Source organism: Aquarana catesbeiana, linkage group LG05, assembly GCF_042186555.1.
Source record: "Aquarana catesbeiana isolate 2022-GZ linkage group LG05, ASM4218655v1, whole genome shotgun sequence".
Classification (NCBI taxonomy): domain Eukaryota; kingdom Metazoa; phylum Chordata; class Amphibia; order Anura; family Ranidae; genus Aquarana; species Aquarana catesbeiana.
This window is the reverse complement of record NC_133328.1, coordinates 196,112,027-196,139,318: the sequence shown is the minus strand read 5'-3', so window position 1 is coordinate 196,139,318 and position 27,292 is coordinate 196,112,027. Positions and strand designations below refer to the sequence as shown.

Here is a 27,292-nt window from a genome sequence, read left to right as displayed (position 1 = left end):
TGCAACCTAGATAAAACCAGCCTGAAATATGTAATATGTTTTGGGGTGGGTGCTATAAATAGATTAGCAGAGAGCTGGTCTATTTACAGCACAGCTCTGCACATTCCTTCCTTCATCTGCCTATGTGTGTGTGTGGGGGGGGGGTGCCTTTCCTCTAATCAGCTGTCACACAGTGTATGCCAAGACTTCACTCCCAGTGTTGAACAGGAAGAAAAAATTCTAACATAATGTGCACTTTCTAAAGAATATAGCAAGCTGAAGACAGCAGATAAACATGTAAAACTTATGTACGGAGATTTGTTTCGTTCCTGTGTATCACCTGAGGCTGTTCACTTCACTGGGTATATGCGAGTGTTTACATCCACTTTAAGGCAGGAAATAACCAAGTCCATGGCAGAGAATTTATTTTTCGTTAGGAATCCCTACTCAATAGAGTATTGCAGAACAAGGTGTTTGAAAGGGATGAAGATTTTATTGTACATCAGTCATATCAGCTGTGTTGCCTAAATTGCATTATGTGCTTGGATTCCACACAGACTGGACCACAGACACAGCAATGAGCTGTGCCTACCTGTCTACACGCCATCTATACAGACTGTACTCCCGTTACAACTGACATCCCTGTTTGCATGCACCCAGCTGTGGATTTGTGGACAAGTTTATGTCTGCATCTGTGAGCGACTGATTGACTCATACAGAGAATATTATATCCAGGCTGCACACCCTCCTACATAATGTTTTTCTGCCTGCATATACCCAATCGTGGACTCAATAGTACTTTGGTGCTGCAGTATATTTGGACATTAGTACCCACTGTGGTCAGGCAGTAGACAGGTCCCTCTTTGAGGGTATAGGTATTACAGGGCTCATTTGCCAGTGCAGTTAGTGGGGGGCTGCCCGGGAGAGGTGATATCTTTGGGTGCCTGGTCATATCTGCTCATTAAGGTCCTTACATTGGTCTGAGCACCTGAGTATCCTATCTCTCAAGGGGTGCTACATATTGCTAGGGTGGGGTTCATGGCGGGTCAATAGGGGAAACAGGGGTAGGGATGCTTTGCTCCTACTGGGAGGGCTGTTAGGGGGATGGTTTGTGGGTTTGGAGATTGGATGATATGGGATGTTCGGGGAGTGGTTGGAGAGGGAGGCACTGGTTTATGTGATTCATGTGACTTATACTGCTCTTTGATATGATGTTGAATAAATATATTGGTGTGTAGCTGGTCTTGTGTCAGTACCTTTTTTTGTACTTTTTGTTGTGATTAAGATATAAGCTTACGTAAAAAACATCCTTTGCTGTTGTCTCCTGGCCATCTCTTTCCACACCCTTTTGGATTCCCTGCAAAGCGTACCTTGCTGCCTGCAAGTTGTGATTCTTGTACTGAATGTATCTTCTGTAACTACCTTTCTCAGCATATCTGTAGTTCAGAAGGCATGTTCTGTGATTTCTGTGACACAGCAGTGCCTACTCGCAAGGCATAGTGAATACGTGTCCCAGAATTCAAGGAAGTAGATGTGTGGGAATCTTCTTAAAGTAAATTTACAAACGACACGATTTTAGATTAACTGGAGTAGGCTAGATAAAAAATAAAATACAATGTACTAATGTCCAAATATGCTGCAGCACCAAAGTACTATTGAGTCCACGATTGGGTATATGCAGGCAGAAAAACATTATGTAGGAGGGTGTGCAGCCTGGATATAATATTCTCTGTATGAGTCAATCAGTCGCTCACAGATGCAGACATAAACTTGTCCACAAATCCACAGCTGGGTGCATGCAAACAGGGATGTCAGTTGTAACGGGAGTACAGTCTGTATAGATGGCGTGTAGACAGGTAGGCACAGCTCATTGCTGTGTCTGTGGTCCAGTCTGTGTGGAATCCAAGCACATAATGCAATTTAGGCAATATATAATTTTAAATTTTGACCACAGGTATAATCTCAGGCCCACCTGCCCTGCTGCCGCAATTATGCATGACATGGTGGGCAAGAGGTTAAAGTATATGTCAAGGCAAAAAAAAAAAACAAAAGACATATGCCGTACATTTCTGCAATGCATGCACATTATTTACAGGTTTTATCATTTGCAAGTACAGAAAAATGCCTGTTGATCTGCCAGAAATTCACCCAACCCCTAACTCCTGTTGGGGGCTGACCAAACATAGCATTTTTTGTGGACTGAGTAGTATCAGATCTGCCTAATGTCTTCTGCCAAACTCAACCACTCCTACACAATCATCAGGGGTTTTTTTTGCACTTATCCAGCACCAAAAAAACAAAACACTCTTAATGTTTTGTGAAAAACCAAAAGGGAGCAAATTCGAAAAGTTCATTGTTAGGGTGTACATACACTGCAAATCAAATAAGAGCCACTGCTACACAGCAATTAGACTTCATATTAAAAAGCAGCAAAGAAATGGATTGCTTTTTTTTTTATAGATAGCTGCTCCCTTTTTGTACACCAATCTGTGTTATACCAGGACTCTATTTTCCAAGCCTATTACCCAGAATTCATGAAGAAAGAAAAGGAATGGCTTATGTGACTCACCAATAATTATCCTAAACAGTATTACAATTTGTAAGACTGAGATGATTTCCAGAAAGAAACAACCATTTTACTGTTATGAATGAATAAATTCTTACCAGCAGCCTCTTCCCAGAACCAATTTTTTGCTGCTCTGTCTCCTTTTTCGAATCAGCATCTGTTGCTACAGCAAGAACCTGGTATCTGTTAGAAGATACAACATATCATGATTACATTGAATGATAAATTAGACAAACATTATGGCATTTTAAATAACTGACAAAATGTTGTTCTGAATAAAAACACTGAATTGATAAAATACTTTGTCATATATAGCTAATCATTTTTCTTAAATGGTGTTTACTCAGGTACTACAGAACAAAAAAAAACAGAACAGTAAATTTTTATTAAAGTAAAGATAATATATTGTACAAAAGAGCTTATGAGAACGAAAATAAAAACACATGTATAAAATGTACTGTATGCTTTTCTTGAATCTGAATCTCTTGATGATAATCTATTTCCTTCCATGAAGTGAGAATGTTATATTATATGGAGCACACCCAGAATTGGCAAAACAAAATTCTCTCCTGACGTCCACATCCCCACTTTACCATAATTTGCTGAAAGGGGAAACGTGTGTACATGAGAACCTTGACTTAAGTGTCTCCGGAGTACTGGAACCAGGTAAAGAGGTATCATGTTCAACTAGGATGTGACGAAGGTTTCCCTGGATCCTTACATAATTCAAGTTTTTATTAATATTACAGTATTATCCTCACTATCATAAATAAAAAGAAGAGCATTCCATAAAGCAGGTTTCTGAACGTCACGTTCACAATAATTAGCTAAAATCTATATGTTCTGAATGTATTAACATTTTTAAGGTATGCCAAATTTCAGCATTCTTCGTGTGTTTCATGGTGGAATGTATGCTGGTCATACTCAAGGCTTGCACAGCAGAGTAGTGGAGATGTGCCCCCCCGTTGTGGATCCAGAGGGGGAAAGGAGACAAATGAGTGGAAGTTCTAATTTTGGGTGAAACTCCGCTTTAACTATCAGCAGAAGTGCATCTGTTGAGCAAGAAAATGAGCCGCAATGAGGAAAAAAACCCCAAATTTTATTCCTTCAGGTTACCCTCGCACACAGAAGCACTTGGGTGCTCAATACAAGCACATACTGAGCAGCCAAATTAAGCTCTGTGAGGCTCCATTCACACCTAGGTGTTATGGCATCATGACAGAATCATTACAATTCTGCCGGTGATCTCAAAACGCACTACAAAAGCAAAATACAAGTTCAAGTACCATTATTTTCAATGACACCTAAAATGTGGTGCGGTTTTGCCATGATTGTCATGCAGCAAATCACATCATGTGAAGCTTCTTGGCCAAAAGAAGCTCTTGCTCCTTTTTAGGTGACAAGCGATAATCACGGCAAAACTGCACTGTGTTTTAGGTGAAAATAATGGCACATGAACCTGCGTTTTGCAATTGTAATGCATTTTGAGATCGCAGGCAGAACCGAAGTGATTCTGCCGAGATCCCAAAATGCCCAGGTGTGAATGGAGCCACTGATGCAAATCTGATGTGGATCAGATGCGATCCAAAAGGCATAGATTTGCATGGAATCTGAAAATACATTGTTTTCTATGAAGGATGTTCACATCTATGCAGTGTGAAGGCAGTTTTGCATAGAACTGGCTAGAAGACAGAACTGCATAGAAGTGGCTACAAGACAGATTTGCACAGTTTTTACCAGCACAGTCTCAAGAGCATGGAGGAGATTCCAGGAGGCAGGAAGTTGCTCTAGGAGAGCTGGACAGGGCTGTAGAAGGTCCTTAACCAATCAGCAGGACCGATATCTGCTCCTTTGTGCAAGGAGGAACAGGATGAGCACTGCCAGAGTCCTACAAAATGGCCTCCAGCAGGCCACTGTTGTGAATGTCTCTGACCAAACAATCAGAAACAGACTTCATTAGGGTGGCCTGGGGGCTGACCTCATCTAGTGGGCCCTGTGCTTACTGCCTGGCACCATGGAGCTTGATTGATATTTGCCATTAAACACCAGAATTAGCAGGTTCGCCACTGGTGCCCTGTGCTTTTCACAGATGAGAGCAGGTTCATCCTGAGCACATGTGACATACGTGAAAGGGTCTGGAGAAGCCTTGGAGAATGTTATGCTGCCTGTAACATCGTTCAGCATGAGCAGTTTAGTGGTGGGTCAGTGATGTCTGGGGAGGCATATCCATGGAGGAACGCACAGACCTCTACAGGCTAGACAATGGCACCCTGACTGCTATAAGGTAGTAGAATGAAATCCTTGGACACATTGTCAGACCCTATGCTGGTGCAGTGGGTCCTGGGTTCCTCCTGGTGCACGACAATGCCCGGCCTCATGTTGTGAGAGTATGCAGCCAGTTCCTGGAGGATGAAGGAATTGATACCATTAAATGGCCCCCACGCTCGCCTGTCCTAAATCTAACTGAAAATCTCTGGGACATTATGTTTCAGTCCATCAGACGCCACTAGGTTGCACCTCAGTCTGTTTAGGAGCTCAGTGATGCCCTGGTCCAGATCTGGGAGGAAATAACCCAGGACACATTCATCGTCTCATTAGGAGCATGTCCCAACTTTGTCAGACATGTATACAAAGCACGTGGGGGCCATACAAACTACTGAGTACCATTTTGAGTTGCTGCAATGAAATTTCAGCAAAATGGACTAGCCTGCTGCAACATTTTTTCACTTTGATTTTTGGGGTGTCTTTGAATTCAGCCTTCTGTAGGTTGATCATTTTCATTTCCATCCAACGATGTGGCATCCTTTCAATCCTAACACATTACCCAGACCATATTAGTATAAATATCCAGCAAGATATTTTTCCCCATTGAGATCTGATGTGTTTTCAAAGTGTTCCTTAAATTTTTTTTGAGCAGTGTATAAAATGTTTATATATATATATATATATATATATATATATATATATATATATATATATATATATATATATATATATATATATATAGTATTCATACCCCTTGACATTTTCCACATTTTGTCATGTTACAACCAAGAACGTAAATTCCTTTTATTGATTTTATGTAATAGACCAACACAAAGTGGCACATAATTGTGAAGTTGAAGTAAAATGGTAAAAGGTTTTCAACATTTTTTACAAATAAATATGTGAAAAGTGTGGCGTGTATTTGTATTCAACCCCCCTGAGTCAATACTTTGTAGAACAACCTTTCGCTGCAATTACAGCTGCAAGTCGTTTTGGGTATGCCTCCACCAGCTTTGCACATCTAGTGACATTTTTGCCCATCCTTCTTTGCAAAATAGCTCAAGTTCTGTCAGATTGGATGGAGAGCGTCTGAACAGCAATTTTCACATCTGACCACAGATTCTCAATTGTATTTAGGTCTGGACTTTGACTGGACCATACTAACACATGAATATGCTTTCATCTAAATCATTCCATTGTAGCTCTGGTTGTATGTTTAGGGTCATCTTCCTGCTGGAAGGTGAACCTTCGCCCCAGTCTCAAGTCTTTTGCAGACTCTAACAGGTTTTCTTCTAAAGATTGCCCTGTATTTGGCTCCATCCATCTTCCCATCAACTCTGACCAGCTTACTTTTCCCTGCTGAAGAAAAGCATCCCCACAACATGATGCTGTCACCACCATCTTTCACAGTATGTTCAGGGTGATGTGCAGTGTTAGTTTTCCACCACACATAGCGTTTTGCTTTTAGGCCAAAAAGTTCAATTTTGTTCTCATCTGACCAGAGCACCTTCTTCCACATGTCTGTGTCCCCCACATGGCTTCTCGCAAACTGCAAATGGGACTTCTTATGGCTTTCTTTCAACAATGGCTTTCTTCCTGCCACTCTTCCATTAAGGCCAGATTTGTTGAGCGCACGACTAATAGTTGTCCTGTTGACAGATTCTCCCAAATGAGCTGTGGATCTCTGCAGCTCCTCCAGAGTTATCATGGGCCTCTTGGCTGTTCTCCGATTAACGCTCTCCTTGCTCGGACTGTCAGTTTAGGTGGATGGCCATGTCTTGGTAGGTTTGCAGTTGTGCCATACTCTTTCCATTTTCGGATGATGGATAGAACTGTGCTCCTTGAGATTTTCAAAGCTTGGGATATTTTTTTATAACCCAGCCCTGCTTTAAACTTCTCCACAACTTTATCCCTGACCTGTCTGGTGTGTTCCTTGCCCTTCATGATGCTGTTTGTTCACTAAGATTCTCTAATAAACCTTTGAGGGCTTCACAGAACAGCTGTATTTATACTGAGATTCAATTACACACAGGTGGACTCTATTTACTAATTAGGTGACTTCTGAAGGCAAGTAGTTCCACTAGATTTTGTTTAGGGGTATCAGAGTAAAGGGAGCTGAATACAAATGCACGCCACACTTTTCACATATTTATTTGTTAAAAAAAAATGAAAATCATTTATCATTTTCCTTCCACTTCACAATTATGTGCCATTTTATCACATAAAATCACATAAATTCCCAATAAAATACATTTAAGTTTTCGGTTGTAACATGACAAAATGTGGAAAATACTTTTTCAAGGCACTGTATAGAGAAAACAAAGAACGGATTGCTACACTTAAAGTTTAATGTAGAAAAAACAATATACAGAAAAAAGTTTTCTGTTTTCAATATATAACTATTTCTGTATGTCATTTTTTCCATATAGATAGATAGATAGATAGATAGATAGATAGATAGATAGATAGATAGATAGATAGATAGATAGATAGATAGTGAAGAAGGGGTTGCTGCCCTTAACAAATAAATATATACTCTCTAAGCATAAGTCAAATCATTTTTCAGCCCTTTTTTTGGACTGCGAGTGCCCCCCTCGACTTATATTCAAGTCACTGCCGTCTGTCTGCATGATCAGCGTGTCATGCAGGCAGACGGCGGCCGACGTCTGATAATACCGTTCAGAGGCTATTCCAGCTTTCAAAAGCCACGTCTCCTGCTTGTCTGTGATAGGCTGAACACTCCATTTCCCAGCAGTCAGTGTACAGCCTATCACGGACATTCTCTCATCCTCGTCCATGGTATGAGAATGAGAGAATGTCCATGATAGGCTGACCGCTGACTGCTGAGTGTTCTGCCTATCACAGACGAGGAGGAGGCGTGGCTTTTGAACAGTGGAATGGCCGCCGAAGTGTATTATCACACGCTGATCGGAGGATGGAGATCGCCACAGGGAGGATGGAGATCGCCACAGGGAGGTTGCACAGGACACAGGTAGGCTGCACAGGGACACAGAACACAGGACACATGCACAGGACACAGGACACATGCACATGTACAGGACACAGGACACATACACATGTACAGGACATAGGGACACATACACATGTACAGGACATAGGGACACATACACATGTACAGGACACATGTAAAGGACACAGGACACATACACATGTACAGGACACATGCACATGTACAGGACACAGGACACATGCACATGTACAGGACACATGCACATGTACAGGACACAGGGACACATGTACAGGACACATACACATGTACAGGACACAGGACACATGACACAGGACACATGCACAGGACACATACACATGTACAGGACACATGTACAGGACACAGGGACACATGTAAAGGACACAGGACACATACACATGTAAAGGACACATGTAAAGGACACAGGACACATACACATGTACAGGACACATACACATGTACAGGACACATGTAAAGGACACATACACATGTACAGGACACATGTAAAGGGCACAGGGAGGCATAGTGGGCATTGTTGACCCTCTTTTTCCACTTACAGTAGCTGCTGCATTTCTCATCCTCGTCTTATACTCGGGTGAATAATTTTTTCCCAGTTTTTTGTGGTAAATTAGGGGCCTCGACTTATACTCGGATCGACTTATACTCGAGTATATACGGTATATATAATATATACACACACATACATACACACACACACGTATGAATTAATGAATTGCCTTGCGTTTCTAACAGGCTATAAACATATACCGTGTTTCCCCAAAAATAAGACCGAGTCATATTCATTTTGGCTACAAAAAACACACTAGGGCTTATATTCAGGGGATGTTTATTTACAGTATGTACAATGATGATCTTAAAGTGGATGTAGCCCTAAAAATATATATATATTTAAAAAAAAAAAAAAAAAAAAAAATCGCAATAAGCGTATATTGGTTTGGTTGCGCAAAAGTTATAGCATCTACAAACTATGGGAAAGATTTATGGCATTTTAATGGTGTTTTTATTTATTTTAATTTTTTTTACTAGTAATGGCGGTGATCTGCGATTTTTAGCAGTATTGCGACGGACAGATCGGAGACTTTTGACACATTTTTGGGACCATCGACATTTATAGAGCGAACAGTGCTATAAATATGCACTGATTACTGTAGAAATGTCACTGGCAGGGAAGGTGTTAACATTAGGGGCAATCAAACGGTTAACTGTGTGTTCCCACACTGTGTTCTAACTGTGTGGGGAAAGGACTGACTAGGAGAGATGACAGATCGCTGTCCCTACTTTGTAGGAACACACGATCTGTCTTCTCTCCTCTGACAGCACAGGGATGTGTGTGTTTATACACACACATCCTCGTGCTGGCTCTCGTGCACGTGATTGTGACCTTCTGTGCAGCGGGCGTGCGCACGTGCGTGCCTCCAGTGGCGCTTTATAACTGTTTTATGGAGAATACTTTTTTACAGCTCCCCTGGGTGCTCACGTGATCTGCTCCTCTTCTTCGTTCTGAGATCCCTGCTGACGTCAGCCCATGCCGAGCACTGAAGAGGGAGGAGCTGCAGACGTTAGCTGAGAGGAGAAGAGGGAAGACCCGAGATCCCCACTGACATCAGCCCATTTCGTGCACTGAAGAGGGTGGGGGGGTGCAGACATCAGCCGGGAGGAGAGAAGAAGACCGCCGGCAGGTCAGCGGCAGCTGTAAATATGGTATTTTTATTACAGTTACAAGGGGAGACACACTGCACCTTATACCAGTATAATCATTTTACAAAACAGATTGCAGTTTTTTTCATGATCTTTACCAGGGCTTATTTTCAGGGTAGAGCTTATATTGCAGCCCTCCCCGATAATCACGTTAGGTCTTATATTCGGGGTAGGGCTTATTTTTGGGGAAACACGGTAGTATATACTATATGTGACTGCTGTCTCAGAATGAGTGCAAAAGATTAATGGCAATATTTTATATTTACTGCACACAGTTTAGAAAAAAAGTGTGTAAATCTGTGTTGTATGGCTAGGCCTGGATCTCGAATCAAAATAAATGTTACCATTGCAAATGGATTCTTAACTAGCCTTTTTCCTTTGTTTAACTGAACACATCCATGTGTGTGTATTTATTCCCAATGCACTGTTCTAACTGTATAGAACTAAAGCAATACTTACTTATAACATTCAACCTGTTGACAAGAAGAGACGGTAATGAAAGAGTCTGTTCTAGGACTGTATCTCAGAGGGCCAGGTAAAAGAAACCCCGGTAAGTATCGTCCAAACGCATAGCTTTCCTGTTCAAAGAACATCAGCATTCCATCCATTGACTGAATACAAATCAAATCCCGGCCTGCAGAGAGGAAATAAAATATTTACAAAAGGCTGAGCAATCTGACCTAACTTTGTTTTCAGGTTCTTCTTTTGTCTCTGAAATATTTGTAGAAAGTTCAAATATATACTCAGAGCCTGATTTATACTTCATAGACCCCTAGGCCATCTGTTTTGTGCAACCCCTATACCGTTCAAGTATCTGACTCAGATCACACTGATGAGCTCAAACAACCTAGTCACACAAGGCATGGGGAGGCCGGGAAAGGCTCAAAGAGACAGTTTGCCTACTCTGCATCAGTACACCTGGAACAGACCAGAAGATCTCTTAGACATATCAGCCTACCTACAGAACTTCCTCAACTAGGACCTTCAAAGTCCTTGTTCCAATAACTGCTACTGTACCGCAAACTGTCTTTGCATATTCTTATCAGGTTAGTTCTAGGTATACAAACCCTGTATTTTACCCTCATATTCAAAATGCACAGGCAAGGCCAACTTTATATTATATATAAACTAAAAGTAATCAGCGCAAACAATCTTAAGTAGATACTAATAATTGAAGCTGAACACTCAATGCCAATTTCGCAACACCTTCAGGATGTAGTCCTGCCCAGAATATTACGCGTACGCATGACGTCACCCACAGCCATCTTACTAGATTATATGTCTATACACAGAACGCTCGTTTGTGCACTTGCGACAAGTGCCATAATTGTAAGTGGTTTTACATTTATTGAATAAATGATTATACAACAGACAACGCTAGATTCTTTCTATTTGCTTTTAGATCAATATCCATGATCCTATGGAGGAATTGGCTGTCTTGAATCCACTTAGACCATTGGGAGGCTATTACATCCCTACATAGGAATGCTTGTTTGGCCATCCTATTGGTTCAGGGGGTCATGGTCCTAAGGTGAGCAGCCATCTGTGTGTATGGTGGAGGTGCTGCACATTATATGACACTTGCATGTTCCATCTAGAGACACCACTTTGCAGCATCCAGGATCTTTTTTATGAACTTTTTATGGAAATTTATTTGGACTTTCTCATATATTTTATAAGATTTATATGTTTTTTAATATACAGTATGAATATTTCTTGTGCGGTACCATTTCCATTTATCAACTGTTATGCCCTGTACACACGACCGGTTTAACCGTCGGAATAAACTCTGAAGGTTTTTTCAACAGAGTTCTGACGGAATTCCGCTCAAGCTGTCTTGCCTACACACCATCACACCAAAGTCCGACCGTCCAGAAAGAGGTGACATACAACACGTACGACAGAACTAGAAAAAGGAAGTTCAATAGCCAGTAGCCAATAGCTTCCGTCTCGTACTTGCTTCAGAGCATGCGTCGTTTTTGGTGCATCGGACCAGCATACAGACGAGCGGTTTTTCTGATAGTAATTTGTTCCGTCTGAAAAATATAGAACATGTTCTCTATCTAAGTCCGTCTGAATTTTCGACAGAAAAAGTCCAATGGGGCATACACACGGTCAGAATATACGATGAAAAGCTCACATCAGACTTTTTCTGTCGGAAATTCCACTTGCGTGTACGCGGCATTACTGATAATTAGCAACATATAGGGGTTGATTTACTAAAACTGGAGAGTGCAAAGTCTGGCACAGCTCTGCGTAGAAACCAATCAGCTTACAGGTTTTTCAAGCTTAGTTGAACAAGCTGAAGTTGGAAGCCGATTGGCTACCATGCACAGCTGTACCAGATTTTGTACTCTCCAGTTTTCGTACATCAACCCCAATGCGTGGGTGTCACACTTCCCAGTCCTGAAACCCTAGGCCACAGGCAATGCGAAAATTTGATTTTGTATATAGTGAAGTCATGGCAGAAATTGTAACCGCTAAATATTGTGGCGCAGCTAATTTTTTTTAATAAATTTTGACACTATTGTCTAAAGCCTACCTGGGACACTTACAATTCCCTTATATCTATTCTATATTCAACAGTTACTATGCTTGAGAAATTTAGACCTTTTGTACTAGAGAGATCACATCTGGCTGAATGTCATGGTGCTGCTTATTTTCCCTCAGCTAACTGGACAAATGTACTCATGCTTTTCTTTTTCTAGAATTCCCAAGAAATGCTAACCCAATTCATAGAAGCACAATTAAAATGAAAATTTAGATTAAAAATATCTGAGAGAATTTGTTTTCTTCTTAGTTCTTTATAATGAAATCTGACGGCGCAGAACCATATCTACACCTGTGCATAGCTAGTTGTACTTAGTCACATTCAAGTGGACATTAAAGAACAAGTATAGCTGAAAATGACTTACTACTACTAGCTATACTACGACAGGAATAAATGAGAATCTTCACCGACATATTGCCCTAACATAGATTAAACAAAATCTGCCATTTTCTTTATACTTCAAATAAAAACAAACAGTCACAACCTGGAATACAAGATTTCTGAGTTAATAAAACTTTTTTTTTTTTGCATGACAAGAAGTCCTTTATAAACACTAGTCCTACCGCACCTTTCAAACTGGAAAGGGAAGATAATATTCTAATAAAGACAATATATTAGAAAATAGGGCACAACAACTTAAAATGTATGTATTCATTTTTAGGAGTATCCAGCTTAGTTTTCTCCCTTGGGTTGTTAATATTCAGTTAGATGTATTTACTTATCTGTGTACCTGCATATTACATGGAACATATTTCTCAACATACCTGAACAGCCTTACTGAGATCACAATAGACTCTCCCACTGACGTGGCGTGGGTCTATTCACAGTCTATGCCACGTTCTACAGTGGGTTTAGAAAAGAATCACTCCCCTTTATAATAATCACATTTTGTTGATTTGCAGCCCGAAATGAAGACAGACACCGTTTTTGTTTTATCCAGCTGTACTTACTAGTGCAACTTATAACATCCAAGTGAAGGATAAAACACCAACAGGTCAGAGAAAAATTAAAAAAAAATCAAAAACAGAATCACTGAGTTGGACCCTTATGTCAGTATTTTTTTGGACAATATTTTTCTTTAATTACAGCCTTTAGTCTGTTGGGATATGTCTTTACTAACTTTGCACATCTAGACTTTGCAATAGGTGCCCACTCTTTGCAGAACTGCTCAAGTTCAGTTAAATTTGATGGTGGCCATTTGTGGACAGGCTTCAAGTCATTCCACAGATTTTGGGGTTTAAGTCTAGGCACTGACTAGGCCATGCAGGGACATTCACCTTTTTCTACTTCATCCACTGTGTGGTCATTTATGCTGTGCGCTTTGGGTCATTGTCGTGTTGGAAGATAAACCTTTTTCCCAATGACAACTTTCTGGCAGAGGGCAGCAGATTTTCCTCAGGAATTTGATAAAATTTGGCCTCATCAATTTTTCCTCCTATCCTGACAAGTGCTCCAGTCCCTTCTGCAGAGAAACATCCCCATACCAGGATATTACCACCTCCATGCTTTACTGTAGGAATGGTGTTATTTAGATGGTGAGCTGTATTGGATTTCAGCCAAATAATTCAATTTTAGTATCATCTGACCACCTTAAAACGCACCTTAAAGATTCTGAGGCCACATGGAAAAAGGTGAATGTCCTTGCATGGCCTAGTCAGAGCCCAGACTTAAAACCCATTGAAAATCTGTGGAATGGCTTGAAGACTGCAGTCCACAAACGGCTACCATCAAATTTAAACGAACTTGAGCAGTTCTGCAAAGAGTGGGCAAATATTGCAAAGTCTAGATGTACAAAGTTAGGAAAGACATATCCCAACAGATTAAGGCTGTAATTAAAGCAAAAGTGGTTCAACAAAATACTGACATAAGAGGAGTGATCCTTTTTTTTTTTTAACTCCGTGATTCTGTTTTTGTATTTTTAAAATTTTTTCCTGATATGTTGGTGTTATATCTTTCACTTGGATGTTAAAAGTTGCACTAGTAAAAAGAGCTGGATAAAGCAAAAACTGTGCCTGTCTTCATTTCAGGCTGCAAAGCAACAAAATATGATTATTTTAAGGTGGGGGGTATTCTTTTCTATACCCACTGTATATAATTTTTGTTATTATTTCTAATGCTTGTCAATATGTTGCTGTATAAGTGATTCCTAAGTTCGGATATACATTTCTGCGTTATTATTTCTTGTTATCTATGTTGATTCTTACCTGTAGCGAAAATGTTCTTTTTTTTTTTTGGCGCTGATCTTTGTATCTGTACTTTCAAAACTTAATAAAAAAATATGATTGAATTTAAAAAAATGTACATATTTTAATAATGACGTAACATGCACTCACAGACCCGGAAGAAGTAAAACAGCTTGTCATGAACCAGGGAGACAGAATCAAGCAGCTCGCCATGGCCACCACTGGAGCTGTATGGGTCAGGAAGTCCATCTGGGATTCTGGTTTGCTGGTAGGATGGCGGTTCGGCTGAACCTGCCTATTGCTGAAATGCAGGAGTGTTCTGCAAAGTCTTGCTGCTCAGATCAGTACAGAGGGGGCCTGACATTGTTAAGTTGATGTTTCGGGGGGCTCCTCCCTCTTGGTTTGACAAAGGGTAAGGAGCCCCCAAAATAAACTAGCAACATAAACCAGAAGAATTTGTCTGATCTGAGCCCCAAGGACTTTGCAGGACAACACCGCATCCCAGCAACTGACTGGTCCAGCAAGAATGCTATCTGACTAGACAGCCATAATCCAAGATAAACATACCAGTCTATACGGCTCCACCTCTGGCCACGGAAACTGAATGATTCTGTCTCTTAGGCTTGTGACAAGTTGTTTTAACTCTTCCTTTTCTGAATGCATGTGATGTCATTATTAATGTACATACATTTTACTAATGCACTTTGGTCATTGCACCCGGTTTTCTGTTCTATTGCTTTACTCAGTTATTACTCATGCATCTTGGCCAAAAAGCCAGCCACTACAAGAAACATTTTTAGCTTGAATGAACATAAAAAAATCTGGTTTTGCTTTAGAAAAACACTCTAAAATAATCTTAACCATCAACAACACTACTGTGGTCTTTAGTTTTCTTATGATGAAAACCATTTTTCAAGTGGAATTTCTGTGGTAGAACTGGCATTACTAAGTTCCAGGTTCATGGTCCAGAATGGTCACTTGGTAACATTGACAACACACAGTGTAAACCACTGACTAAGGTTTTCCATTAACGTGTCACAAATTAACAGCACTAAATCTTATATTTGTTGAAAAGGAACAGCCTCTGAATATACTGTCCTTTGGTGAAATAGGAAACCAAGCAATGAAGTAGTAGACACCTGGAAAACAACCAAAGAGAAGCTTATCGGGCAAAGTGGCCCCGTTCCAAAAACCGCAGCCTTGCGCAGAAATGGCTTCTTTGCTTTTCAGTAAGCACAATAAGAAGGCATAAAATACAATTTTCTTGTGGCACCGACCACCTGAGCCTTTGGCAACATGACTAACTGACCATAAAAGCCAGACCATGAGTAATAGATGTAAACTCTATTTAGGTCTGGCACTATGACAGAGTACTCCACCCGAACCACTTCATTAAGCTAAAGAAATATTTAAATATATCGTTCAGACATCAGATAGAATAATCAGGTTAACTAGAACATGTAACTTACTGAAAACCATAAGGCTGGCAGAAAGAATGGCAATGTGCCTAAAATGGAACTGCAGATTGGTTTGAAGCTTTGAGTAAAGACTTTCTATGTGATTTTATTTACACTGACAGGCAACCATTTTAGCCAGGCTGTACCAATTACGCAAGTACATATATCAAACGAAGGTAGCAATGCAGAACACTGTTCAGGCCTTTGCCACTGGGGGTTTCAAATATTTCTTATAGGCGCATATATCAACTAAATACACATCCAGAATTACTATTAACTCAAGTGACTCACTAAAAATGTCATTGAGGTCTATATACCATCCCAGCTATAGAATAACATACAATGCAGAAAAAAACATCAGTAATGATAACATGTATTCTATCGGTCTGAGTTAAAGGGAAAGTACAGAAAATCTCTAGAGGGCAAATACCGAGTTATTATTGCAGTAACTAAATATTTTAATATGACTTTCACACTTTTTTTTTAATGATTGTCTTTTAAAATAGTTATTGTATTTAATACAGAGTTTTTTTGATTAACCACTAGAGGGAGCTCTGTATTTGATTAATTACCCCTTATACTGTCTTCTACTGATGTATGAATTGGCAATAGAACCATAGCATACTGTATTGGACCAGGCACCCAACACACCCAGAATTATGTCAAAAGTCCCTTCAGCAGCAATAGCACATAAAGACAGAGAAGATCAGTAGTGCGGGTGCTGGGACAGGAGTGTACAAGAAATCTTCTTTAAAGCCTAAATTTGGTTCATTAAAAAAATCAGTACAAGGGACAGTGCTTCCATTTAATGAGAAGTGTCCCTTGGGCTGGTCGCTGCTGCCTTTGTTGAAATTATCCATCCTATACCTCCACCCCATACCTCTGCAGTGTTAATCTTCCAGTGCTGCTGAGGTTAACAGAGTCACTATACCCATCATAGGCATTTTCAAGACTGCGGACTATGTCCACCCTTTCCTCTCCCCTCCATGCACAGAAGCTGTACTATAGCTTCTAGCAATGAAAAGCACCATATGATAGGAGGACGAGCGAATGAATGAAAGGTCACCTCCTCCATTCATGGAGCGTTTTTCATTTATGGAAGCTATAGTACAGCTAGAACTTCCCTCACTGGCACCATTTCCAGATGCAAGGTAATCCTAATGCAGCAATGTAAAAGTGCCTGCACTGACCAGTCAGTGTCAGGCTCCTTTTGCTAACAGCACTGCTGAAATTCCTATTCTGGACCCTGAGAGGTCCACATCACTGGATAGCCAATAGGAGGTGTCCATGTCCTGTAGGCACTGGGGTGAACACAAAGTGTGAAAAAACTTTTTAGGAGGGAAAAAAAATGCTTATCTGGGTGATCCCACTCAGATATAAAAAGATTTTCCAGCAATGAATGGACAGGAAAGGTATGCACAGCTTGAGGAGGCTTTAGCGAACCCAAACACTCAGTTAAGGGTACATAAATGTGGAGCGGACCATTTAGCAAGAAATTGCACCATCAATCTTACAGATTGTGAAAGCTGATCCTCCCACATTTGACACCTCAGTAGAGGAGTCATTAGCCTCACCACGGTCCCCTGAGGGAATTCATCTTCTCCTGCCCCTAGTTCCTCAGTTTGAGGGTCCTGGGTAATGGAAGAGAACCTGTCACATTTTGTCCCACACTGGGATGCGATTAAAGCCGCTAACCTTTTTTTTTTTTTTTTTTTTTTTTTTTAATCCTATCATGGCTGAGGAAAAAAAAGACCTTTTTAGTAACATAAAAAGGGGCTGCAGTGTTAAAAACAGTTGCAAACATTTCATGGCCCCGATGCTCACTCTGACCAGCTACCCCCTCTTAGGGGAGGATGCCATTGTAGAGATGAGTAGGCTTTCCAGAGCTTGAGGGAGACCCTTTTAGCCCTTTTTGGGGGTGTTTCAACCCCCTTCTGACTTTAGACAATGCACAAAAGCAGAGGTACTATCAAAAGAAATCGCATCCACTGCTTGAGCAATAGTTCAGCCACTGCCGCTGCTATTAATGCTCAGCCTGATGCAAATAGTAAATGTGTCAAATAGGAAATACCTGTGTCCCCAAACCTCTTTCATGCCCCTCTTAGCTCCTGTGTCCCTCCGACAACTTGCAGGCAGCACAAATGGAGTTTTTATAACACACTCTCACTCTTTAGCTCTCTCCTAATGTTCAGCCTCGTTAAGAGGGGGAGAGTTCAGCCCAGGTGGGGGGTGTCAGGTGAAGCAAAATCCCCCCCGAACTTACCGGAGATTTGCCTGCTAGCCGGAGGAAAGAAGCCTGCTGCTTCTGTGACACAGTGTGATCTCTGAGCAAAGCATGAGAAGGTACATGCTCCATGCAGCCCCTCGTGGTGACTCTTAGGCATGACAACATTTTACTTTTTAAAGGAAAATTTCTTAGAAAAACTCCACTTACCTTTCCCGCCGCAGGGTTTTCTGTGGTAAAAACCAACAGACCCAATCTTCACCCTTCACAGTGGGTTCCGTTAACAAACCTTCAGGAACCGGGGACCCTCAGGAAACCCACACTCCTGGCCCTGTAATAGCACACCGCCAGTAAAACTTTATGGCTCTAAAACAACAAAGTACTGGATCCCGGGGTCCAGCTCTCTAAAAAGAGAAGCATTATAGGTAAAACCTTGTTTCTTCAGACACGAGGCACGGGTACCATTCAATTCGACCTAAAAGACACTTTGAATGGATCCGGTTGCATAGCTAGCTCCAGCAAGGATTGCTCCAGTGGAGCTCAGCACAGCACATTTTTACCTGTGACCAACACCTTAGACACTGGCGAAAAAACTGAGGTACTCCCAGTAGTGGGAGGGGTTATATAGGGAGTGGACTTCCTGTCTTAGGGTGTGCTAGTGTCCATCACCTGAAGGTGGCCTATAACCCAAATAGTAACTACTATGGCTCTGTGTCCCGTGATGTACGATAAGAAAAAGAAACCTGCCTCCTCTACATGTCCTGATAATATTCAGGACTGAAACCAGCCATTAGAGGTTAGTCCTTTCAGCTTTAAAGAGAACCCAACTTGAATTAAATGTGCCTAGGATAACAGTAGTGATGAAGTACAGGCAGGCCACTTCCTCTCATTCAACTGTAAAATTTCAATTATTAATGGGCAGTAGAGGCTCAGGCACTCATACAGCCTGGGTTTAAATGTCCAAGGGGGCCCCAAAGCATTTGATGAAGACTGAAGATATTACTAGCACTATAGCAACATTGTTGCCTCAGGACATTTGGGACTGGCACCAGTGATTACAGTGCCTTGAAAAAGTTTTCACACCCCTTGAAATTGTCCACATTTTGTCATGTTACAACCAAAAATGTAAATGTATTTTATTGGGATTTTATGTGATAGACCAACACAAAGTGGCACATAATTGTGAAGTAGAAGGAAACTGATAAATGGTTTTTAAAATGTTTACAAATAAATATCTGAAAAGTGTGGCGTGCATTTGCATTCATCCCCTTTACTCTGATGCCCCTAACTAAAATCTAGTGGAACCAACTGCCTTCAGAAGTCACCTAATTCGTAAATAGAGTCCACCTGTGTGTAATTTAATCTCAGTACAAATACAGCTGCTCTGTGAAGCTCTCAGAGGTTTGTTAGAGAACCTCAGTGAACAAACAGCATCATGGAAGCCAAGGAACACACCAGACAGGTCAGGGATAAAGTTGTGGAGAAGTTTAAAGCAGGGTTAGGTTTGAACATCTCATGGAGCACTGTTCAATCCATCATCCGAAAATGTAAAGAGTATGGCACAACTGCAAACCTACCAAGACATGGTCGTCCACCTAAACTGACAGGCCGGGCAACGAGAGCATTAATCAGAGAAACAGCCAAGAAGCCCATGGTAACACTGGAGGACCTGCAGAGATCCATAGCTCAGGAGGAGTAATCTGTTCACCGGACAACTATTAGTCGTGCACTCCACAAATCTGGCCTTTTTCGAAGAGTGGCAAGAAGAAAGCCATTGTTCAAAGAAAGCCACAAGAAGTCCCGTTTGCAGTTTGCGAGAAGCCATGTGGGGGACACAGGAAACATGTGGAAGAAGGTGCACTGGTCAGATGAGACCAAAATTGAACTTTTTGGCCTAAAAGCAAAACACTATGTGTGGCAGAAAAAACTAACACTGCACATCACCCTGAACATACCATCCCCACCTTGAAACATGATGGTGGCAGCATCATGTTGTGGTGATGCTTTTCTTCAGCAGGGAAGCTGGTCAGAGTTGATGGGAAGATGGGTGGAGCCAAATACAGGGCATTCTTAGAAGAAAGCCTGGAGTCTACAAAAGACTTGAGACTGAGGTGGAGGTTCACCTTCCAGCAGGACAATGACCCTAAACATACAGCCAGAGCTTTAATGGAATGGTTTACATCAAAGGATATTCATGTGTTAGAATGGCCCAGTCAAAGTCCAGACCTAAATCCAATTGAGAATCTGTGGCAAGACTTCAAAATTGGTGTTCACAGTTGCTCTCCATTCAATCTAACAAGCTTGAGCTATTTTGCAAAGAATGGGCAAAAATTTAACTTTCTAGATGTGCAAAGCTGGTAGAGACATCCCCAAAAAAGTACAGCTGTAATTGGAGTAAAAGGTGGTTCTACAAAGTATTGATTTAAGGGTCTGAATACAAATGCACGCCACACTTTTCAGATATTTATTTGTAAATAATTTTGAAAAACATTTATCATTTTCCTTCTGCTTCACAACTATGTGCCACTTTGTGTTGGTCGATTACATAAAATCTCAATAAAATACATTTATGTTTTTGGTTGTAACATGGCAAAATGTGGAAAGTTTTCAAGGCACTGTACATAGAGGGGATTCTCTTCAGCTGTTAAGGAAACCCAACCTGGTCTAAAAGTGCCTGAGATAACAACAGTGATGACATCATTCAACTGACAAATTTCAGGGATTAAAGTGGAACTAAATTTGGAAAAATAAAAATTGCAAACAGGCAGGCTCTGTATTGCAGAAGAGACATGCAATACCACTTCTATAATAAAATACACTTACCTGCCTGTTCAGAATACCCTGTATATTGTACACCGAGCTGCACATGCACAGCTCAATTTCCATTTAGGCACACATAATTTCAGAGTTTAAAGTGGAAGAGACATGCAGTGTAATTTCTGCAATAAAATACGCTTACCTTGAATAATTTCCTATTGGCCGGTAGACAAGTCATACCTATATCTTGGAAATCTCCTACTACCCCCTGTCCCTCATCTCAGGTGCCCCTCTCACCTTCTTCAGTTTTATCACCTTCACACAATTGTTAGTATGGACAATTTTACTGGTCTTATCTGACCTTCAGTGGAATACCTACTTTTACTCCCTGTTCTAATGAGCACTCTTGCAATAACAATTATTCTCTTCTACCAGCAAAACCCCAGGTCTACATACTCTCTCTTCTTACCTGACATTTAATTCTATATGTAATTTATTCAGACAATATTTCACTTTGATCATAAAATACACTTACCTGCCTGTTCACAATACACTATAGAATGTACACTGAGCTGCACAAGCTCAGTTTCCATTCCTGTGTGCCAGGATGACTGCACTGCTGCACATGTTTTAGAGTGATGTCATCCTGCAGCAGCTAATCAAGACATTTGAAGACCGACACCTGAAAAAAGCCAGGGATAATATGCTGGCAATAGCAAGGGAACAGAGGGTAAGTATTTCAGGCACCTCTGGAACAGAGGTAAGTATTACTGCCTTAAGTTCCACTTTATGTGGGTAGTAGAGGCTCAGGCAATTAACAGTTGAGGGGGCAGCCTAATCCTGATTTGGAAAGAAGTTGAGGCTCTGTGTACAATGTAGGCTTAGAGTCTAAGGGGGCCCTAGAGCAACACAAGGTTTGATCCGTAGACCAAGACATTGCCTGCACTACAGCAATGTTGGTACCTCTGTCACTTTTTAAACTAAGTTGGGTTCACCTTAATATTTAACTGTAGCAAACTCAAGCCAAAGTAGGCTACTTAGTGTAAGTCTGGCTTAACTCCACACACATTTAGCATCCAAATATTGCATTTGAATATGTCAAAATGTGTTTGATTCGGCTATTTTTGCACTACATATATTTATCTTTAATATTTTAGTTAAAATTGTAGGTTTGCTTTTTCACAGCCAGAATGTCCACTTCATAACTGTTCACTGCCGCCAGTTGGCTTTGTCACTGACATATTTATATATTGAAAATACAACCTGTTTTGATTTTCAGTGGATCAGATGGAATCATTTAGCTCACTCTATAGTTTCAGCAGTTGCTGCCTCAGGAGACCTGCCATTCAACCCGAGTGTTACCTTCAAGCATCCTGCAAGCTACTGTTGGTCTGTGGCCTTAACTTACTTTTGGAGAATATCAGTTTTTTCAACATGATAGGAAAATCAAATTCACATAGTTTAACTAAACAGATGTTGCTGAGGTATAGCAGCCAGGGATTCAGGAGCTGTGATCACTGTTGGGACCCAGATCCTTCTTGTGGAATAATGAAAATTCAGCTTAAAGCGGTAGTAAAGTGTTGAAAGAAATAATAAAAAAAAGATTTCCCCCTGCAAGCCAATGTTAATTTGTGCTAGTATCTATCTCTCAATCTGTAATTGATTGTCTTTATTTCTAGGTTGCAGAAGAGCTCAATTCTACAGAGGCCATGCTCATAGTAGCAGACATGGGCAGTGTCAGCGGGGCCTGGAATATCTATAGAACAGGAGCAGCAGATTGTTAGAAGTGCGGCAAGAGAGGAGATCTGCAGATTCATTTCTGAATCCCAATAACCCCCAGGCCATCTTTTGTTGCAACCTCTACCAAACGTTGGAGGACATTGGTGGGGACCTTGAGAAACAGTGCATGAATGCCATTTATTCTATAGCCATGCAACATAGGGCAGCTAAGTGGAGTGGCATGCTACCGCCCACCTATCCATGCACTGGTTCTCTAGGTCCACCCGTGTACCTGGAATCTCCGCTAGGCCATCTCCCCCTTTCTATCAGCATGCTCCTGGGACCCCTGATGGACCATCTCCCTCTTTCTATCAGCATGCTCCCAGGACTTCCACTGGGCCATCTGCCCCTTCCTATCAGCATGCTTCACCACAGCTGCCCCCACCACCAACACGCTTTATGAACCCACCAGTCTAATACCACCGAGATTGCCCCCCAATCCCTAGCTATAGATATTATTTTTAATTATTTTTTTCCTGAAAAATTTTGCCCCTTACCTTAGATAGTGACATATCTGTACAAGCATTTTTGTTATATATTTGCCATAAAAAAATGAAAAAAAATTGCAAAATTTTCAGTTACCCTATATTTCTCTTTTGTTGTGCCTTTCATTATTTGATTTGCTAGTGTTAGCTCAGTGGTCTCCAAACTGTGGCCAGTGGGCTGGGTTTGCCCTGATCACTTTATCAGGGCTTTTGGGGCAATATTTCTCTCAGTGGGCAGTATTCCTCCCACTAATACCAATAATGGAACACTATTCCTCCCACTAATATGAATGATGGGGCACCATTCCTCCCACTAATACCAATGATGGGGCACTATTCCCCCCATGAATACCATTGATGGGGCACCACTCCTACCACTAATACCAATAATGGGACACTAGAACGACAAAAAATCTGAAATAGGATTTTGTAGGCCCTAGAAAAAACATTTTTTTTTTAATTACAAAATATTTTACTATCCAACAATCATAAAAGCACAATTAATATAAATGCAATGGACTGATAAGTAGTTGAATGTTACATCAAGACCACCCTTGATAAGCCATACATAGGCAGTTATAATTGCCACAATTGAATAGCTAAGCCCCAACACATTTTGATTTGAAATAAATCTTCATAAGGGGGAATGGTTATCAATATCAAAGTTTCAACAGCATCAACATTGTTGAACCAGGTGGTGAGATATATCAATCTGTCCTCAATTGTCCTTATAGCATGCAATCAGAGGAACACAAATGGCACTAATTCTCCCAAAAAAGAGGATAAGATAATAAGGCAGACCATACAGAGAATGAAAATCCGGCAAGCTGGTGTTGATCAACTTGGGTACAAGTGGAAGAGTAAAAAGACTGAAAAAATCACTTGGAAAGGCTCCATAAACTACCCCTCCAGAGAACCCTCCTCAAGATCTCATATAGAAACACATGTTCTGACACGATTGCAACCATGTCCACGATGACAGTTGCTGTTTGGATGTATATTTTCCACCTACTCCAAGTTTGTCGAGTAGGGTACCGAAAGGGCCACCTAGAACTCAGAATTCCAGCCGATTTTGCAGGGTTGGCAGAAATTCGAGCCTTGTATAACCAACATAAGGCTTCATGTACACTGGCAGCTCCTGTGGTGCGTTTTTGCCGTGATTTCACATTTTCCAGCTGCCAAAGTGTTCCTATCCTGAACCTGATTCTTCTGCGTTCATTAGAGGGAGGTTCAACCTTACCCAAACATAGCAGCTCCTAAACTCTGCTAATAGCCTATGTGTACATGAACACATAGGCTTTTATGGAGTTGAGTTTAGGAGCTTTGGCAACAAAAACGCCAAAAGCTCCTAAACTCAAGTTTAGGAGCTGTCGGGAGCTGCCAGACTACATGAAGCCTTAGAGAGACACAGTTTGCCTGCTCTGTGTCTGTACACCTAAAACCAAGGACTAAAGGTGGCAACAGACGGATCAAAATTCAGCTGGTTCAGCAGGGACTGGACAAATTTTGATCGATGTGTGGTTACTGCGCTTAAAAGAATTTGATCTATCGATCAACTTCCGTTTTATCTGAGCTGTTGGAAAAAAGTCTCTTGGTCAGTGGCTGCTGCATTGATCTTTTTATTCTGACAGTGGAGTCCCACTGCTGTCAGAATATAATAGTGAAGTGGGGGGGGGGGGGGGGGATATCTCATTCACTTGGATTGTGTGGATGGGGGAAATCAAATCAGTTGTTTTTCATTCAGCCCACTGCCTGAGCGAAAAAACTGAGCCATGTATGTCTTAGAGCGGTATTAAACCCAAAACTGTAATATATTTCAGCTTACTAATCATTAGATGTGGTGGCTGCATTCGTTTTCCTTTATTTTTAGGCTTTTTTTCAACTGGTGATCTAGCCAGTAACACACCTCCTGTACTAGAGTGCCACCGCTCTAGATGAAGGAGTACAGGGGGCACCTTTTGACTAAAGCATTGTCAGTCTGAGGGGAGGTAATTGTTAGATGGACTAGCAGATTTAGATACACTAACAAACTGAAGCCAAACTCCAACTAACACTCTATAAGCAGTTACAGCAAACATTTTTTTTTCTTTTGGGATAAAGGTTTTACATGAATAAATAAAAGCTGACCATTTGTAAGCACCCCTGCCAGTGGTAAATGATTTGTCTCAACCCTCTAACTCAGCAGTCGCCGGCTGCGGTCCTTTGCTTGCATTTATCCGGCCCTTGGGGCACTATTCCATCCACTGACACCAACAATGGGGCACCATTTCTCCCACTCACACCATCAAAAGTGTACAATCACACACACTGACACCAACAATGAGGCACAATTCTTTCCATTGACACCAAGGATGGGGCACAGTTCCTTTCATTGATACCAATGATGGGCCTCTATTCCTTCCACTGACACCAATTATGGGGCACTATTCCATCCACTGACACCAATTGTGGGGCACTATTCCTTCCACTGACACCAATTATGGAGCACTATTCCTTCCACTGACACTAACAATGAGGTGCTTGTCCACCCACTGACATTAAGATAGGGCATTTTTAACTCCCACTGGATGCCAGGAAATGTTCCACTCCCACTGGCCCTAGCCAGTCCCTTCTAAAGTATGAAGGACAGTAAACTTGCCCTTTGTTTCGTTTGTCTGCAGGACAGCTTGTTCTGTTGAAGACATCAGATTTACTGGCAAAATGACCAGATAAAAAAAAGGAAAAAACGCCTAAAAAAAACACGAATGCAGCCATTACATCTGAGAATTGTTAAACTGCAATATAATAAATGTTTGTTTTTGGGTTTAATACTGCTTTAAGGGCTCATTTAGACTTGCATTCGGAGGTGACGTTAAAAACAGGCGGTTAAGGCTTGTATTTACCTCCCCCCCAACTGTCCACTTCTAAGCTGCAAAGTTAACTGGAAAGGGGTGTGCTCATGCCACAAAATTGCAACAAAAACTTAACCTCCACAGGTCACATTTGATTGGCCATACAGCCACAAAACATGACCAATCCATGTGAATGGGACCAAGCCTCAAACGCCCTGCAACTGCGTGTATGGCAGGCAGTTGCAGCACGGTGCTGAGGCATTTACAGGGCTAAAACAGAAGCACCTCCTGTCAAATATCTCTGAAAAGCGATTCACCACAAATCAGCAGCTGCAAGCACTGCCGTATGTGTAAACATAGCCTAAAAGAGTAGAGAAAAATGTTGGCTTTCTTTGGTAGCAGGTCAGGTGTACAGGCCCAGAGTATATGACTTGTATAAACACAGTACACTATTCCATCAACAAAAACTTCAAACTGTGCAGGGTCAGTGTAACAGTAAGTCCCCAGCCGACGCGTTTCTGCAGACAGGGCAATAATCAGTAACCTTTCATGATAAAAGCGAATATGTTACTAACAGTCAGCAATATCAAGCTAGGACATGACCTGTGTTAAAGCGGAGTTCCAGCCTGGGGAAAAAAAAAAAAGTCAGCAGCTACAAATACTGTAGTTGCTGACTTTTAATATAAAGGACACTTATCTGTCCAGGGAGCCCACGATGTCGGCACCCTAAGCAGATCTGTCCTTTAGCTTCGGGTGCAGGTGCCGGCATTGCAAGTAAGGGAAACCGCCAGTGAAGACATACACAGACATGAACTGTGTATGCACGAGTCGTGTGACACTTTCTGAATGGTCCTGTGGTCTTCTGGGACACACTGGTCCCAGAAGACAACAGGGGGCAAAGGAGGAGGGCCAGATAAAACCGTGGAAGTGACGTACCTCGCCGCGGCGACATGAGACGGAAGTCCCAAAGAAAACATGCAAAAAAGGTACGAAAAAGAAAAAGTATATATATCAAAAACGAGGAGGGTCAATTGTTTGAGACCAAGTTCTCATTTTGCCTGGAACGCCCTTAAGAAAATATCTGGTCCTATCTACTACACTGAGGCGTGCTGAATCATACAAGTGAATTTATAGTATTCTTCAACTTTAAAAAAAACAATCAGAAATGATGTGCCCATTATCAGCGCAAACTAATTTACTAAAATGGATGTGTTGGATTACAAAGCATGACTAAGATAATGCAAAATAGGCTGAGTATTTTGCAATGCCGATCAATTCTTTACCCAGAACGACATGCTTGCTGAAAAGCACAATTAAATTACTAGTACAGGTTGTTCCAAGCAATACAGACACATGTCCATGTGGATGGAACTAAGCACTATTTAACCATCTGCTTTCTGAACTATAGCGCTAATATTTATTTAGCTGCAAAATGACTGACTAAATGTTTATTAAAGTTTAAGTATATTTTCTGTGGAGGTCCAAAAGTCCCTCTGTTATCAAGACG

At 41.2% G+C, this 27,292-nt stretch overlaps 1 protein-coding gene across 5 annotated transcripts in view; it reads right to left on the bottom strand.

The window, feature by feature from the left end:
- The window catches only part of BBS9 (Bardet-Biedl syndrome 9), a 580,121-nt gene that overhangs the window by 418,704 nt on the left and 134,125 nt on the right, over positions 1 to 27,292 (bottom strand). For all 5 annotated transcript variants that reach the window (XM_073630475.1, XM_073630476.1, XM_073630474.1 and 2 more), the window contains exons 7-8: positions 9,978 to 10,152; positions 2,644 to 2,728 (exon numbers count right to left, since the gene is read on the bottom strand). In XM_073630475.1, coding sequence (XP_073486576.1) covers positions 2,644 to 2,728; positions 9,978 to 10,152 — 260 coding nt within the window. The remainder of the gene's footprint in view (positions 1 to 2,643; positions 2,729 to 9,977; positions 10,153 to 27,292) is intronic.